This window comes from Aethalodelphis obliquidens, unplaced genomic scaffold, assembly GCF_003676395.1.
Source record: "Aethalodelphis obliquidens isolate GAN/ISIS:26980383/991018 unplaced genomic scaffold, ASM367639v1 scaffold11, whole genome shotgun sequence".
In the NCBI taxonomy this organism is placed as follows: domain Eukaryota; kingdom Metazoa; phylum Chordata; class Mammalia; order Artiodactyla; family Delphinidae; genus Aethalodelphis; species Aethalodelphis obliquidens.
Genome location: NW_020837955.1, coordinates 20,762,795 through 20,777,406, shown reverse-complemented (window position 1 = coordinate 20,777,406; position 14,612 = coordinate 20,762,795). Strand labels below are relative to the sequence as shown.

At 52.5% G+C, this 14,612-nt stretch overlaps 1 protein-coding gene across 12 annotated transcripts in view; it reads left to right on the top strand.

Annotated features, from left to right (window-relative positions):
* SH3PXD2A (SH3 and PX domains 2A) overlaps positions 1–14,612 on the top strand; it is a 241,562-nt gene that overhangs the window by 109,676 nt on the left and 117,274 nt on the right. For all 12 annotated transcript variants that reach the window (XR_003433908.1, XR_003433907.1, XR_003433905.1 and 9 more), the window contains one exon: positions 7,955–8,031. Coding sequence is in view for 7 of the 12 variants with exons in the window: in XM_027112509.1 (XP_026968310.1) it covers positions 7,955–8,031 (77 nt within the window). In the remaining 5 variants the exon portion in view is untranslated. The remainder of the gene's footprint in view (positions 1–7,954; positions 8,032–14,612) is intronic.

Sequence of the window (14,612 nt, the reverse complement as noted above, 5' to 3'; positions counted from 1 at the left end):
CAGTTTATGAGTTAGCAGGCCCTGTAGAAAGAGCACTTCTCTTTCTGGTGGTTCCACCAGAAGTCCCCAACTGATTCTCACTGGACCATCTTGGGTCACATGCCCATGGCTGGACTATACTGACTGGTAACTCCAGGAGTCTGGGATAAGATGAGCCCTCCTAAAATCATACAGACTAAGAATGAAGGAGGGATTGTTCCTCCAAAGAAAATTCGGGTACTACAATACAAATGCTGACTGGCAAAACCCACAAATGCTTACCATGCTAGACTCTAAGCCAGGGCGGGCCCTTGGCACATATTTGGAAGAGAGAGATTCGTGGGAGCCAGAACTCAGGGCATGGAGTCAGGACCCCCTGGGCTGTGGACCTTCCCCATCGGGACCATGTCCTTCTAGAACCTGCATGTGCCTACTGTTTCCAGCCTCAGCATCTAGGCTTCACCCCAGCCTTCCCCCAGCCCACATGGCCCCTTGTCTCTACTGGTCCGGGTCAAGCGCAAGCAAGGCCAGGTGTAGCAGGTGAGGAGCAGGATTGGGTGGCAGAGTGCAGTCTGGGCCAGGCGCAAGGCCACAGGTAGTGGGGATGTCATCTCAGCCACATCAGAGGCTGAAGGCAGGTGAGCCGGTGGCCTGCTGTCCCCAGACTGCATCAGGGCAGAGGTGGCATACTGGCTTCAGGGGCAGCTCTGGAGAGACAAGCAGAGGCCTGCCCCCAAGCCACAGTCAGGAGACAGCTGAACATGGGAAGCCAGCAAAGGCTGACTTTGTTTCTTCTCCATTCTTCTCCTTTCTGCCCATCATGTTACCTTCCCTCAAGGCCTCTGTGCTCTGTCCCCTAACCAGACCCTCCTGTCCAGTGAAAAGCTGATGCTTGTTCATACTCAGGTCTGAATGATTTAACAAGCCTCCCTGTCATTCTCCAGAGAGAAGTTTCTATATCTTAACCAAAATCTTACATCAAAGAAACTAAATTCTGACTCTATAACCTGAGGCATCAGAGAAGTGGGCTGTGAGGTTGGTTGGTTGTTTTTTGAGGGGGGTATTCTAAGGGCCCAGAGTGTACCCTTCAGGTAGCTGCATGCTCTAAACCATCAAAAGTCCCAGGATGATTCTCACTGGAGCAACTTGGGTCCCTGCCTACTGGCGTTACTCCTGGAGTTGGGGTTTGCTATCAGCTGCTCTGAAATTAAAGGGATGAAAATGAAGGAGGGACGTTTGTTTTTGCTTTTCATGGTGAAGGAACAGCCATGAGCAGGTTCATGCATTAGGTTCTCTTGGTCCTCCTACGCCCAAGGCTCTTTATGTCAGAGCATCTGTCTTCATCAATCTGTCAGCACCACAACAGTCTGAGGCACCCGATCCGGGCAGTCAAACACAGGGTTCGTTTGCTGGACTGACCCACTTCACACAAGGACCCATGCCAGGTTGTAAGCCTGCAGAGAGCTGGGGGAGTAAAAGATTAATTATTCCTTTTTTCTCCCCACAGGCATTGCCTGTGTCATGTCACCCTGTCTTAGTCCGTTCAGGCTGCTGTCACAAAATACCACAGCCTGGGTAGCCTATAAACAACAGAAATGTATTTCTCACAGTTCTAGAGCCTGGAAGTCTGAGATCAGGTTTGCCAGCATGGTCAGGTGAGGGCCCTCTTCCAGGTTGCCGACTTTTCGCTGTATACTCACGTGTCAGAGGTGCTAGCTCTGTGGGACCCCTTTTATAAGAGCACTAATCCCATTCATGAGAGCCCCACCCTCATGACCTGATTACCTCCCGAAGGCTTTACCTCCTAATTACCATCACAGTGGGCATTAGGGTTTCAACATGAATTTTGAGGGGCACAAACATTCAGCCCATAGCATACATGTCCGTTCGGGTAGGGTGGGGGTGTCCCTCTAGTAACCCTCCCATCTTCTTTCCTTTCATTGCTTTGGGAAATTTGTCTCTTCTCCCCTGGGTGCCACATCAGCCTGCAGAGCCAGAGAGGACCCCTCTCCCCCATTCACTCAGCTTTCAGATCCTCACAGCTTGTCTCTCCCACCTTGGGCTCCAGAGACCCTTGACCCACTCTCTCCAGACAGTGCCCCATCCCTCCCGAGGGAATCAGGCAACACCCACATTCATTACACCCAGATCCATGCCAGGTATTGCCAGGGCTGAAGGGAGTGTAGAAAGTCATCCCTTCCCCTCAGGGTGATTGCAATCCAGTTAGGGATCCAAGACTCTCTCAGGTGTCTGGTCAGTCCTGTGGACTCTCCCATAACCTCTGTAGTGGGTTGAAGAGTGGCCCCAAAAAGATATGTCCACATCCTAACCCCTGCAACCTGTGAATATGACCTTATTTGGAAAAAGGGTTTTTGCAGATGTAATTAAGTTAAGGATTGTGAACATGAGGTCATCCTGAATTTAGGGTGGGCACCCAACCCAGAGACAGGTGTCCTTACAAAAGAAAGGCAGAGGGAGATTTGAGACACAGGCTGGGGGATGGGGTGAGGGGCATGTGAAGGCAGGGGCAGAGCTTGGGGTGATGCTTCTGCAAGCCTAGGAATGCCTAGAGCTGCCGGAAGCTGGAAGAGTCAAGGAAGGATTGTTCCCTAGAGACTTCAGATGCAGCGTGGCCTGCTGACACTTCGATTTCAGATTTCTGGCCTCAGAACTGGGAGAGAATAAATTTCAGTTGTTTTGAGCCACCAAGTTGGTGGTCATTTGCTATGGTAGCCCTGGGAGCCGGATACACTCCCCTTTCCTTTCTGTCCTCAGATCCAATTAGATGGGCAGGAGCATTGTTCGTGGAGAACAACATGCAGTCTGTGGGCCTCGGGGCCTCCCGTGGTCTCCCTGTACCTTAGGCGAGTCCCTGTGATGCTCCAGGCTCTCTGGGCTGCACTGAAGGGAGAGGGGTGGGAGTATCTGTGTCCTTGGAGGCCAGGGTGGCTGGGGGGGAGCTGGCCTGTGCATCAGGGGACCCTCCTGGGAAGGTGAGAGGGGGCCCTGAGGATGATAGCCCCCTGACAAATTCTCCACGACAGCAGGAGAGGGAGGGCGAGAGTGGGGTGACTGCCAGCGAGCGGTCCAGGAGGCTGGCAGAGGAGGGCAAGGCAGGTATTCAAGGAAGGCTTCATGGAGGAGGCCTGAGGATATGGAAAGTGAGCCTTAAGACGGGGAGGGATCTGGATCAGTAGGCCCAAGCGTTCTTAGAAAAAAACCAAACTCCTTTCTGTGGCTTATAAGACCGCTACATGGCCTCCTTTCCACCTTCCAGCTTGGCTCTGTGGTTGCCTCTGGCTGAGCCCTCTTGCACCAGAGCTTTGAGTGGCTGGCTTTTCTCCTCCTCAGAGACTCCACTGAAATCAGAGACTTCCCTGACCACTAGCTGAATTCCCCCACCCCCCAGGCACACCCCTTCCCATTACCTTGTTATATTCTCTTTACAGAGGTGGGGGGAGACATATGTGTGTAACCACACTATTTACTAGATATGAACATTGTATACTGTATCCCTTCCATACACATCCCCTCCCCAGTTAGAAAGTAAACACCTTGAGGGCAGGGCCCCTCATCTGTCTTGTCCACTGCAGTGTTCTTAACACTGGAGCACGCCCTCCATCAAGACAGTGATGGATGGATGGATGGACGGACGGATGGATGGATGGATGGATGGATGGACGGACGGATGGATGGATGGACGGATGGATGGATGGATGGATGGATGGATGGATGGCATTCCAGGTGGCAAAAAAAGCCAGGAAGAGAGAGTTATATGAGGACGTATACATGCTGTGAATTTTGAAGAGGAGAGGCTGCTAAGAATAGATCAGCCTGGAGAGACCAAAAGAGGTCAGCCCTCTCCTAATTCCCCTGTAGCCAGTGCCCTCTATTGCCCCGTACAGTGGGTACTTGCCCATTTGTCAGAACATGTGCCTGTCTCCTGGAGGTTGCTACAGGCTCTTCATGGCTAGGGTGGGCGCTCCCTAGGTAGGTGGGCTCTTCCTGTGCCCCTGGCCCCTGACTCCTGCTTAAGGAATCCCCCATGGGTACCACATTTTACAAGGAGGAACCTGGGGTCGTGGCTGGGCTAGGGGGTTAACTGCTCTCAGAAGTTTCTGTCTTTTCTTTAACCACTTCTCCCTACCAGTGAGAAGGAGCCATGTCCTCACCTCTCACCTTCTTGAAATAATTCATTCTCTGGAAGCAAATGCCAACTACTAAGACCCCTCAAGTGCCACTAAGATGCTTCATTAAGTGCCTGGTATCCTGCGTAGGAGGGAGAAACACCTCTGCCACTCAAGCGTGGGGACCTTCCCGAGTCAGTGCCCCACCTATGTGTCCTGGCCCAGAGTGGACACTCATGGTGAGAAGGTTAGGCCAGATTAGGGTGTGGGGCAGAGCCGGCCTCCCCCAGGTGATGCCCTCCCGCTTCTGAGGGTAGGTATCCCGCTGATCCCACTGGGCTGGCACCTGCTCAGCCAGGGCAGGGATGGGGGTGGGGCAGGAAGGGCCCTTTAAAGGACAGGGAGGTTTGCTGTTTCGGAGAGCTCTTTCTCCCCAAGTCCACTAGACACTGGGTCACCTCTCCTTCCCTGCTTTGTTGGTCCATTGGGCCTTTCAGTCTCATTCCTCCGTTTACTCTCATCCATTCACTCACTCATTCATTCACTTGTATCTGGTTGGCAGAGACCTCGGGGGGCTGCGTGCATCTCACTCACCCTGGCATGTCCCGTCCTCCACGATTATTGCTTGCTTCATTCTCAGTCAGCCCTCGAGACACTTGCTCCCCAGACCTCAGCCCAGCACCTGGCATGGAGGAGATGTTAATCATACTCCCATCACACCCACAAGAAAATCCTAAGTGGTTCTCATGGCCTTACGTGATCTGAGCCCAAAGAACTCTCTCCCTCTCACTATCTGAGCTCCAAAACCACAGGTTGAAATCCCAGCTCAGCCATTTAATAGCTGTGTGATTTTGGACAAGTCCTTCAACCTCTCTGAGCCACCAACTCCTCCTGGGCAAAGTGGGGACAATAAAAGCACTTGCTTTAAAGTTGTGGTGAGGATACAGCCAGAGAACCCAATGGAAAGCTCTTAGCCTGTGCCTGGCAGGAGTAAACACTTAGCTACTCTTACCTGTTGTCTCAGTCTTCCTCTGCCGCTCTCAATAACCCCACCCCCAAATGCATCTTAGGGCTCCCCGAGGGAGCAGCCACGGAGGCCCGGCCCTTCAGTCTCCAGATGAGAATGCAGAGGCCCCGTGGAGGGTCACACAGCCAGCCTGTGGCCAAGGCAGGACTTGAACCCAGGACTCCAGCCAAGGACCCTGCTGGTCCCACCCTCTGAGCCCAGCCCAGAATGGCAGCAAGAGGAGCCTCCACTTACATGCTCAGACCCCGTCAGGCTCAACAGCTCTCTTCTCTGCTCTCAGGAATGAGTTACTCCTGAGGTCTGTCTCTTGCCCCGTGTGTCATCTTCCTTATGATGCCTATCATATTTCTGGGGCTGCGTCTACATGGCTTTGAAGGCTCTGGCAGGAGTCTCGCCTGGCCTTGCCGTGAACGGACTGAATTACATTTACAAGACGCCTTTAATGCCCTGTGGTCCCGGCTTCCTTCATGGGGTTGTTCCTCCTCCCTTTTCTCTCTCTCCCTTTTAATATGGTCACCGGTTTGGCTTGCAGAATGCGGTTGGGATCCCTAAGAGAGAAGTCAAGACCATAGAATCCCTTCCAGATCTTCCCTGCCTCCCCCTCCCCCTGCCCCGCTCCCAGCAGCCTCTGTGCCAAAAGGACCCAAGGAAAGAAAACGTTGCTCCTGCCAGGATTTCAGCGCGGAGGAGAGAAGCCCTGCTGGGATTCCAAAAACTCAACTGGCAAATGGCTCGTACAGAAATTCTCCTCTGACTTCGTACCTGAGCAACAGACCCACGAGCCTTGTGGAGGAGATGGGAGGTGTCCAGCCTGGAGGCATGGCGGCCTCACCTGCAGAGGGTGGGCTTGAGGGGCAGGGCGGAGGTCCCGTGCCAACTGGGTGAGGAGCGCTCTCACCTCTCTCCCCATCTCCCCACCCCAGCCCTCCCTTCAAAGCTTCTGCACCTCTGGAGGCCTTAGTCGTTCCTTAACTATTTGTTTTTTGCTAGTTCTGTCTCTGCAACTGGATCAAGTCCTATCTGGTATATCTATATCTGTATCTGTGTCAATATCTATATCTGTATCTGTATCTATATATCTCATGAATATCAAATCCAGTCGAGAGGTTTGGCCAGCCTTGAGATGGGGGTCTGGGAGGGGCGACCTAGTTTGTCTCCCCATCTCTCTGCTTTCTTTTTTGTCCTCTGACAGGATGAGAAAGGGCAGGAGTGCTCTTTTGGGGAGTGGATAAGTCACATTTTCCTCCTTTGAAAGAAGCACAGGGCAGAGCCAGGTCTGGGGTCCACCACCCCACCCCCCGATCCCGGTCCCTCCAAGCAAGTCCTCCAGGTCCTTGTGAGATACAGCTTAGCTGCTGGCGTCACTGGGTCTGGGCGGCCCCCAGCTCCTGACAGCTACCTGGCTCAGGGGGAAGGCCCAGAACCCCACCCCAGGGCCGCCTGTCATTTCGTCAGTCCAGAGCGGGTGTCCTCCCATGTGTTTATTTCACACACCGTCCGCTTGGCTGCGCACACGTGCTCCTGTGGCCCATGGGCAATAGAGCAATAGGCAACCGAAAAAGGGTAGGAGGCAAAGAGGCCAAGAATACCAAACCTGTGACATCTTCCCCCAAGGAAAGGTGGCTGTCTCCCATGTCTTTTTTTTTTTTGGCTTTGTTGGGTCTTCATTGCTATTGCTATGCGCGGGCTTACTCTAGTTGCGGCGAGCGGGGGCTACTCTTCGTTGCGGTGCACGGGCTTCTCATTGCGGTGCTTCTCTTGTTGCAGAACACAGGCTCTAGGCCCGTGGGCTTCAGTAGTTGTGGCACGCGGGCTCAGTAGTTGTGGTGCATGAGCTTAGCTGCTCCGTGGCATGTGGGGTCTTCCCGGACCAGGGCTCGAACCCGTGTCCCCTGCATTGGCAGGCAGATTCTTAACCACTGCGCCACCAGGGAAGTCCCTCCCATGTCTTGATAAATCATGTTTTATCTCCTTTCAAAAGGAACATGTGGAAGAGCCCATTTCTCTTTGATGACACCGTCCAGTCTGTGCAGTGTCATCCCTCTGCCGGGGACACAGCCCCTCTACTAGGCTTGGGTGAGAAAGGGAGGAAGGAGAGTTTGACGGAGCATCTGGGAGAGGGAAGGAGGGAGATGCACGGACCAGCAAGTGCCTATTGGGCACCTGCTGTATGCAAAGCCTTGTGCTGAGTGCAGCGAGAGTTGCCAAGGGGAAGAAGCAGCTGCAGGAGGGGCCTCTGGTTCACACTGAGTGCAGGGGGATGAGAGACACAAAGGCGCAACAAGTCACACACAACTCGATGAGTTAGATGCTCCATGGTCTGGCTGGAACAGGACTGGTGACCAGTACCTGTGGTGACGGGGAAGTCAGGGATGGCCGTAGCAGCTGCTTCCAGGGCCCCCAGGTCCCCTTTCCATTCTCCTCTACCTGCCAAAGGCTGCTTACAGGAAAACTGGGGGCTTTGTTCTAGCCACGGGAGCGTACTCAGCCAGAAGCTCCCAAGAAGCAGTGCTCTCAGAAGCTCAAAAACAAGCAGGGAGTGGGTGATAAATACCCCAGCCTCCTCGCGCTTGGCTGGGATACCTCTGCAGTCTGTTCTACATGATCCCCCAAGTTCCTCAACAGAAATGAGCTGCTCCTAACCCCCCAGGGAGAGGTGACCACTCCTCTCTTGTTTCCTTGGCAACGGGCAGAGGTGGTGGTGTTTGGTGGCCAGCTAAGATGCTGAGAAGCCGAGGGAGAGGGAATGAGAGGATAGCGTCCCAGGTCCCTATGGCAGCTTTACCCAGAGTCACCCAGCTCACGAGCATCTCTCTTCCAGGCAAAATCCTCTTCCGGAGAAGCCACATCCGGGACGTAGCTGTGAAGCGGCTGAAGCCCATCGATGAGTACTGCCGGGTAAGAGTGTGTCTGGGGCAGGGGAGGGGGTGGCCCATCTGCCAGAGAGTCTATCCATCTGTGAAGGAAGGTTGTCTATACAAAACCCTCTGCTGTGGTCTAGCAGATGCATCCTGAGGCCTGGCATCTCCTGGCCAGAAGTGTGGGTGCCCCTCGGGGAGGGGTCACCCCGTCACTAGGCCGCCTCTGGGGCATGAGGACCGCCAGGGTCACAGCTGAAGCCTCTGTTCCTTTCATGATGGGTCCGTGTTTACAAAACACTCCTTTAAATCACTTCCACCAGCTTGGGAGCTCTGTGAAGGGGCCGCTGCTGAAGGGATTCTGTGTGTGGCATTTTGCTGGATACAGGAGAACTCTTCTTTGAATTCCCTTTGGGACATTTTTGGAATCAGTCCTGAGTTCAGTAGCATCCAAAATGCATATTTGTTTATTCACAGAAGTCTTGATAGATACAAATATTCATGTATACATCTTTATAGATGCAAATGCTCACCACACACACACACATGCGCGCGCGCAGGCACGTGCACATACATGCATTAGAACAGTCAGTGCCGAAGAGCAGACTAGCAGCAACTGCAAGGTCATGAAGCAGAGCCTGTTTGTCTTTCCACTTTGTCTGGAGCCTGGGACCCCCTGGGGCCCCTGCAGTGAGGATGAGAGGCTCCCACTTTAGTGGTCTTGGCACATGGCCTCCAGATGGCCAGACCGCCTGGGTTTGAAACCCTGCTGGCTTTGTGAACTTGGGCAAGTTACTGAACTTCCCGGAGCCTCAGTTTCCACATCCGTACAACAGGAAGGAGAGTAGTACCTCCTCAGAGGGTGGTCATGAGGATGCAGTGACCTGACAGGCATAAGGCAGCAGCACATAGTGTCTGCACAGAGGAAACATTCAGTGGACGCTAGCTTTTTGTTATTATTATTACAAGGCGTAAACAATTTAATGTTACCGCTGGGCACCACTGGCTTTAATGGAGATGGAATTTCCTAGTTACGTGAAAACTACTGTGGAGTCTGACTCAAGAATCTTGAGGAGAAGCAAGTGGGGGATGTTTTGTTGTGAGTGCTGGTATTAGACTGAGAAGAGCTGGGGTCAAATCCCAGCACTCCACCAACTAGCTGTGTGACCTCGGCAAGTTGCTTTACCTCTCTGAGCCCCAGTTTCCTGATCTGTAAAACGAGGGTAAAAATAACTGTCTCACAGGGTTCATGCAAGGGGTTGAGCAGGAGAATATATGTCACAGTGTCTGTAACTTCTGAAATGTTCTGTCCCTACATGGAGTTATTACCATAAGGTTCCTTTCTGAACAAATATTTTATAATTTGGAACCATTATGCCTGTCAATAAAATGTTTAAATAAGAACCAAGTTGCTCAATTTCGTAACTGGTGTTCCCAAGACTATGGGGAGACAAGCACTCCCAAATACTCTTCATTAACCCAAGTTTGAATTTCATGGCTATGCAGATCATACTCGGTCACGTTTTCTGCCTTAATGTAAAAGGATGCCCCGATGATGAATTTCCTGAAGGCAGAAGCTTCTCTTCTTCAGATCAATATTCATTTTTCTCTTTAAAAGGCATTTGCCATTTCTAGTTAAATTGATGGCTGCAGCCTGAGCTTTTATTTCTTTTTATTCCTTTCCCAAGCAGTTATTAAACAAATTGGCAGAGCTAATGGGGGAGGGGCAAAGGGCAGGGGGGAGCCTCTTGCAGCTGGGATTCATGGTTCACATCAGCCTTGACCTCCCTGAGCTGGTGGAGCCCAAGGCATCTGCAGTTGGACTGTGTGGAAATGCCGTCTTCTGGGTCTTCGAGAGCAGGAAACCGATAACATCTTATCTCCTGGGATCAGGCTTTGAACAGGACTCTTGATTTGGGATGAGGGCTCCGGAGCCCCCGTGGTGCTCCTGGTGGCTGGGGAGCCATTTAAGTGGGGTCTGCAAGAGGAGGGGCCTCCTAACCTGATTAGCACAAATGAGAACTACTCAGAGACAGGCAACAAGGAGCAATGTCATGGGTTCACCAAGCAGCCAGACGGCTTGCAGGCAGTAATTTACTCTGAGAATGGCAGAGGGGGCAGGGCAGTACAGAAGTGACCTTTAATTCTGCTGAACTAGAAAGCTGGGATCTGTGGTCTAATTGTCTGAGACCTTGGAATAACCTTGGAATGGTCATTAGGGATGAGTTCAGCTGCAGTCCACGGTCACTGCCGCCCAGCATTGCACTTCACAGCCCTGCTGCCCACTAGTCCAGTCTGTACCACTCAGGATCCAACCTTTCACTCAGCATCACTGCCCCCCACAGCCAACTTCATGGTCAGGGCCACGTGCAGTCCACTCCATGGCCAGCCATACCTGTCCTCGGACTGCTTGGAACCTCTGGAGTTTTGTTTCCAGGACCCCGCCCATGCAGCTCTGCTTGGCTGGCCAGAATCTTCCTTGGACCTGCTGGACAGGTATGGGCTCCGAGTCTGGGATTTGCTGGGGATTCAAATGCACCCAAAATTGTGAAACCGGCTTTGTGCACGGAGTAGCCAGCTCCTCTGCCGGGACTCAGATATAGAAAGTCTGACCGTGCAGCAGACCCTCCCACACTTCAGGCTCCCTGCCCTCGCCGGCCAGCCAGTCCCGCCGCCTGATGGCAGCTTCACAGCCCAGATCTCAGTGTTAATTTTAAACATATACGGAGCAGATTGGATGAGCGTCACGGAAAGTTTACCAAGCGCCAGCCAGGTGATTGTTTTATGTGGCTCTTGAGGGCCAGTGTCTATCAAGAAGGGTTCCGAACGCTTTTCTGTAACTCCATAAATTAATTTAATGGTCAACATGGTTATGCGGTTAATATTTAATGGTTCTGTGGTCTCAACAATTTGAAGACTTTCATCCCACTAACAAGTGTGAGCTATACTTTAGGGGCTCGGACAAACAATCTACCCCATAAATGACTCCATCTACCCCATTCCTGCGTATGAAATACATGTTTGCAGTGTTTGTCTATGGGATAAAATAAATATCCAGGGGTAGGAGGCAGTGTGAAAGAGCGTCTGAGAATAATCAGCGTACCCTCCGCCATGTAACAACGTTTATACAAGTCTCCATTTCCTGGTGGGTGCAGCTAGAATTTTTTTGTTACCCAAAAAGCCGAGCCGCTTCTATTATTCTGCTGTCCACGAGAGGCTTGCTTTCAGAACCAAAGCCTCTCTTTGTAGGTGGGATGAGAGGTTGGCTGGAGTTAGACTGGGGGAGGGACTCCAAGCCTAACAAGGATGTCAGCCCTGAAGGGGTAAGGATCTCCCCTCCCCACCCTCTGCATCTCCCAGACTCATTAATTTTTAGCCCCACTTCCCATATTCGAAAACTTTGGCTATTACTTCGTGGAGGTTCTTAGCCCCAGCCGCTCTCCCTCCCACCATGGGAGTTTTCCACCATAGCCCATCATTGTCTCTCACCTTAATAAAGAAAAAGGTTCATGTTGCAAGAAAAACAGACTCCTTTAAGAAGCACCAGGGGGGCTTCCCTGGTGGCGCAGTGGTTGAGAGTCTGCCTGCCGATGCAGGGGACGCGGATTCGTGCCCCGGTCCGGGAGGATCCCACATGCCGCGGAGCGGCTGGGCCCGTGAGCCATGGCCGCTGAGCCTGCGCGTCCGGAGCCTGTGCTCCGCAACGGGAGAGGCCACAACAGTGAGAGGCCCGCGTACCGCAAAAAAGAAAGAAAAAAACAGAAGCACCAGGGCTCCCTGGCATGCTCAGTCCTAGACATGGGGAGAGTGACTTTGTTCTTGTGCCCCTTATTCTAAGGCAGGCCTGGGCCACATGTGTTGCTAATGGGGGAGACTGAGGCAGAGAGCCAAGACGGATGCGTTCAGGCCTCCTGAGTGGTCTGGTGCTCTGAGGAAACCCAGGTGGCAGAATCTCTCCATCTCCTCTGGTCCAGACAGACCCAGGAAGAAAGCACTTCCAGGCTGGGATAAAGCTGATGGTGTCCGTTTTCTACTTAAAGGCCTTCAGAGGAGCCTCATCGGCTCCACAAGAACCTCTGACCGGCTGAGCCGGGCCGTCTGTGGGGTTGTTCCATGGGCTGCTTCAGCCTCAGCTCCCGCCCTGCAGCCCCGTCTGCAGAAGTGCAGCCACCCCCAGCTAGCCACACTCCCTTAGACTTCCACCCCTTGGCCTGTGCTAATCCCTTTCCTGGGGATGTATTTGGCTCCCACGATGCCCCTCCCAGAAGCCTTCCACCTCCCCGGAGGAAGCTGCCACCCCTGCTGTCCAGAATACTCCGTGCACGCCTCCACGCTGCACACTTACCCTCCATAGGAGGGTAATTTCTGTGTGTTCATCTTCTCCAGACCAAGAGCTCCTGGAGGCCCCATGTGTTACCTTTGTGTCTTCACTAACAAGCAGGAAGCCTGGTCCCACGCGGGAGGCCAGGCAGTATCTGACGACACAATGCAAAGATCGCACACAAGCAGAGGAAACCTCCAAGGAGGGTGACATGTCCCCAAGGCCCCAATTACTAGGCTCCCTTGTGAAATGCCTTAAACTGCAATTGCGAATTGAGCACTGTTTCCATTACAAAAGAATTCGCTTCTTAGATCCTTCAAAAAGAGAACCCATGTGTTTGACATACTCTGATTTATAAAAGTTCGGTGAGCCCCCAGCTTCCTAGATGCTGATCTAAGAGGAATAGTCCGGAGCAGGTTAGAAGCAGCCCCGGGGGTGAGAGTGGAGGCCAAATGGGTAGGACTTCAGCCCCCTCAGCCCATTCACTCCCCACCACATACCCCTACCCCACCCAGAGTCACTGGGCTTTTACTCTAAGATTCTCTTTGATTAGAAACCAAAATGATGCTGCTAAAAATAGGACAATGTTTGATCCTGTGGAAAGAGCAGGACACCCCCAGTTGCTTTGACAAATGCAGAACTTTGCTCTTTGTCCTGGGATAGACATAACCCAGCGTGGTGGGCTTCGTGGAGAGAGATCATTTCGAAGCAGAAGGTCTGAGCACAGTCTGCCTGGGGCCCCCTCCCATGCCACTGCTGTACTTGCAAAGACCAGGCTGGTGATAGATTGGACACTGAATTCACTGATAGTGGTGCTGTTTGCAGTCCTGGAGCCATTGACTGTTAGAGCTGGAAGAAACTTCAGAATGTCCCTGGCCTGGATTTGCCTAGCTGTGTTCCATGGGCTGTCAATAGGAATTGTTTGGAAAACCAGCTCCACAGTCAGAGACTTGTGGGTAATGCTGGAGGAAGTACAGAGTTGCAGATCAGACAGAGCATAGGCTCTGGACTCAGACACCTCATTCAAAATCTCGCCACTTATTAGCTGTATGGCCTTGAGAAATGATTTAACCTCTCTGTGCTTTCGTTTCTTCTTCTGTTAAACTGGAATCATAGTCATACTCATCTCCTAGAGTTAATGTGATGATTAAATGAGTCAAATTCCCAGGATGTCGTTATTATTAATAAGTACTGGCCTGAACACAGCTCTGTAGGTTTCTTGCCTGCAGGACTTCTCAGAGCCTTTGCTGTGCTAATGAACATGATGCCCACCAAGACCAAGATGGGGATCTACAAGGCACCGTTTCACATGTGCCCACAGAACTGATTTTATCTCATCAAACAGGTGTTCTATGAGATGCGGTTTGAGATTCTGAAGCTAGTCTATTTTATCCTAGAAGAAACAACAACCAGAGAGGTGAAGTGGCTGCCCAAGGTCATGGAGCAAGTATATAACGGCAGAATTGGACCTACTGTAGAACTGAAGTCTCCTGACTCCCATTCTTTCTAGTATACCTCACTGCTTTCACCCAAAGGATAATGATAATGAAGACAATAGTGTAACTAAATTTTACTGTTTACTCAGTGCCAGGCGCTGTGCTAGGCTCCTCATATTCATGATCTCATTGAATCTCCTAAAAGGCGCCATGTGAGATCTATCGTACTGAGCTCAGAGAGGGCAAGCAAGGCATTCAGCATCACACAGCCTGTTAACGGTAGACCTAGGACTCAAACTCCCATCTGCCTGGCCCTGACTTAACCACCGCATGGCATACCTCCTGAATGTCCAGTGGCAGAGTTTTAGGCCTGAGCCGGTGGTGGTGGCCCTGAAGATGCCCATGTGTTGGTCACTACCTGCTCCTCCAAGAATAGCTAGGTTTGGGGGTTCCCCGGCTCTGCCTGCCATTGCCAGCCCAGGCCGTGGGGACTGACTGCTCAGCACCCGGCTCTCCTGCCAAATGATTTTGGCCAGAGCTGGATCTGGCGGCAGCGCTGATGGAAGCTGCCCTGAGCCAAGAGCCTCTTGTCAGCCTGAAATCAGGACGAGCCCTCAACGCGGCTCCCCTCGGGGCTCCCTGTTAAATAAAGATGCCGCAGCGGTTCGCCCAAAAGGCCTCTTTGTCTGAGGCCCTTCCAGCCCACGCGTCCTCTGCCCCCGGAATGCCGGTCTCTGTCGGCATGAAGAGCCCCTGTGTTCACTGCTGCTGCGGGCGGGGGGAGATGGCCAGCAGCTCTGCGCCTAAGTGGGAGGGCGCCTGCCCCGCTCCCCCCCTCCCCGACCCCCGCCTCCTGCTGGTCAG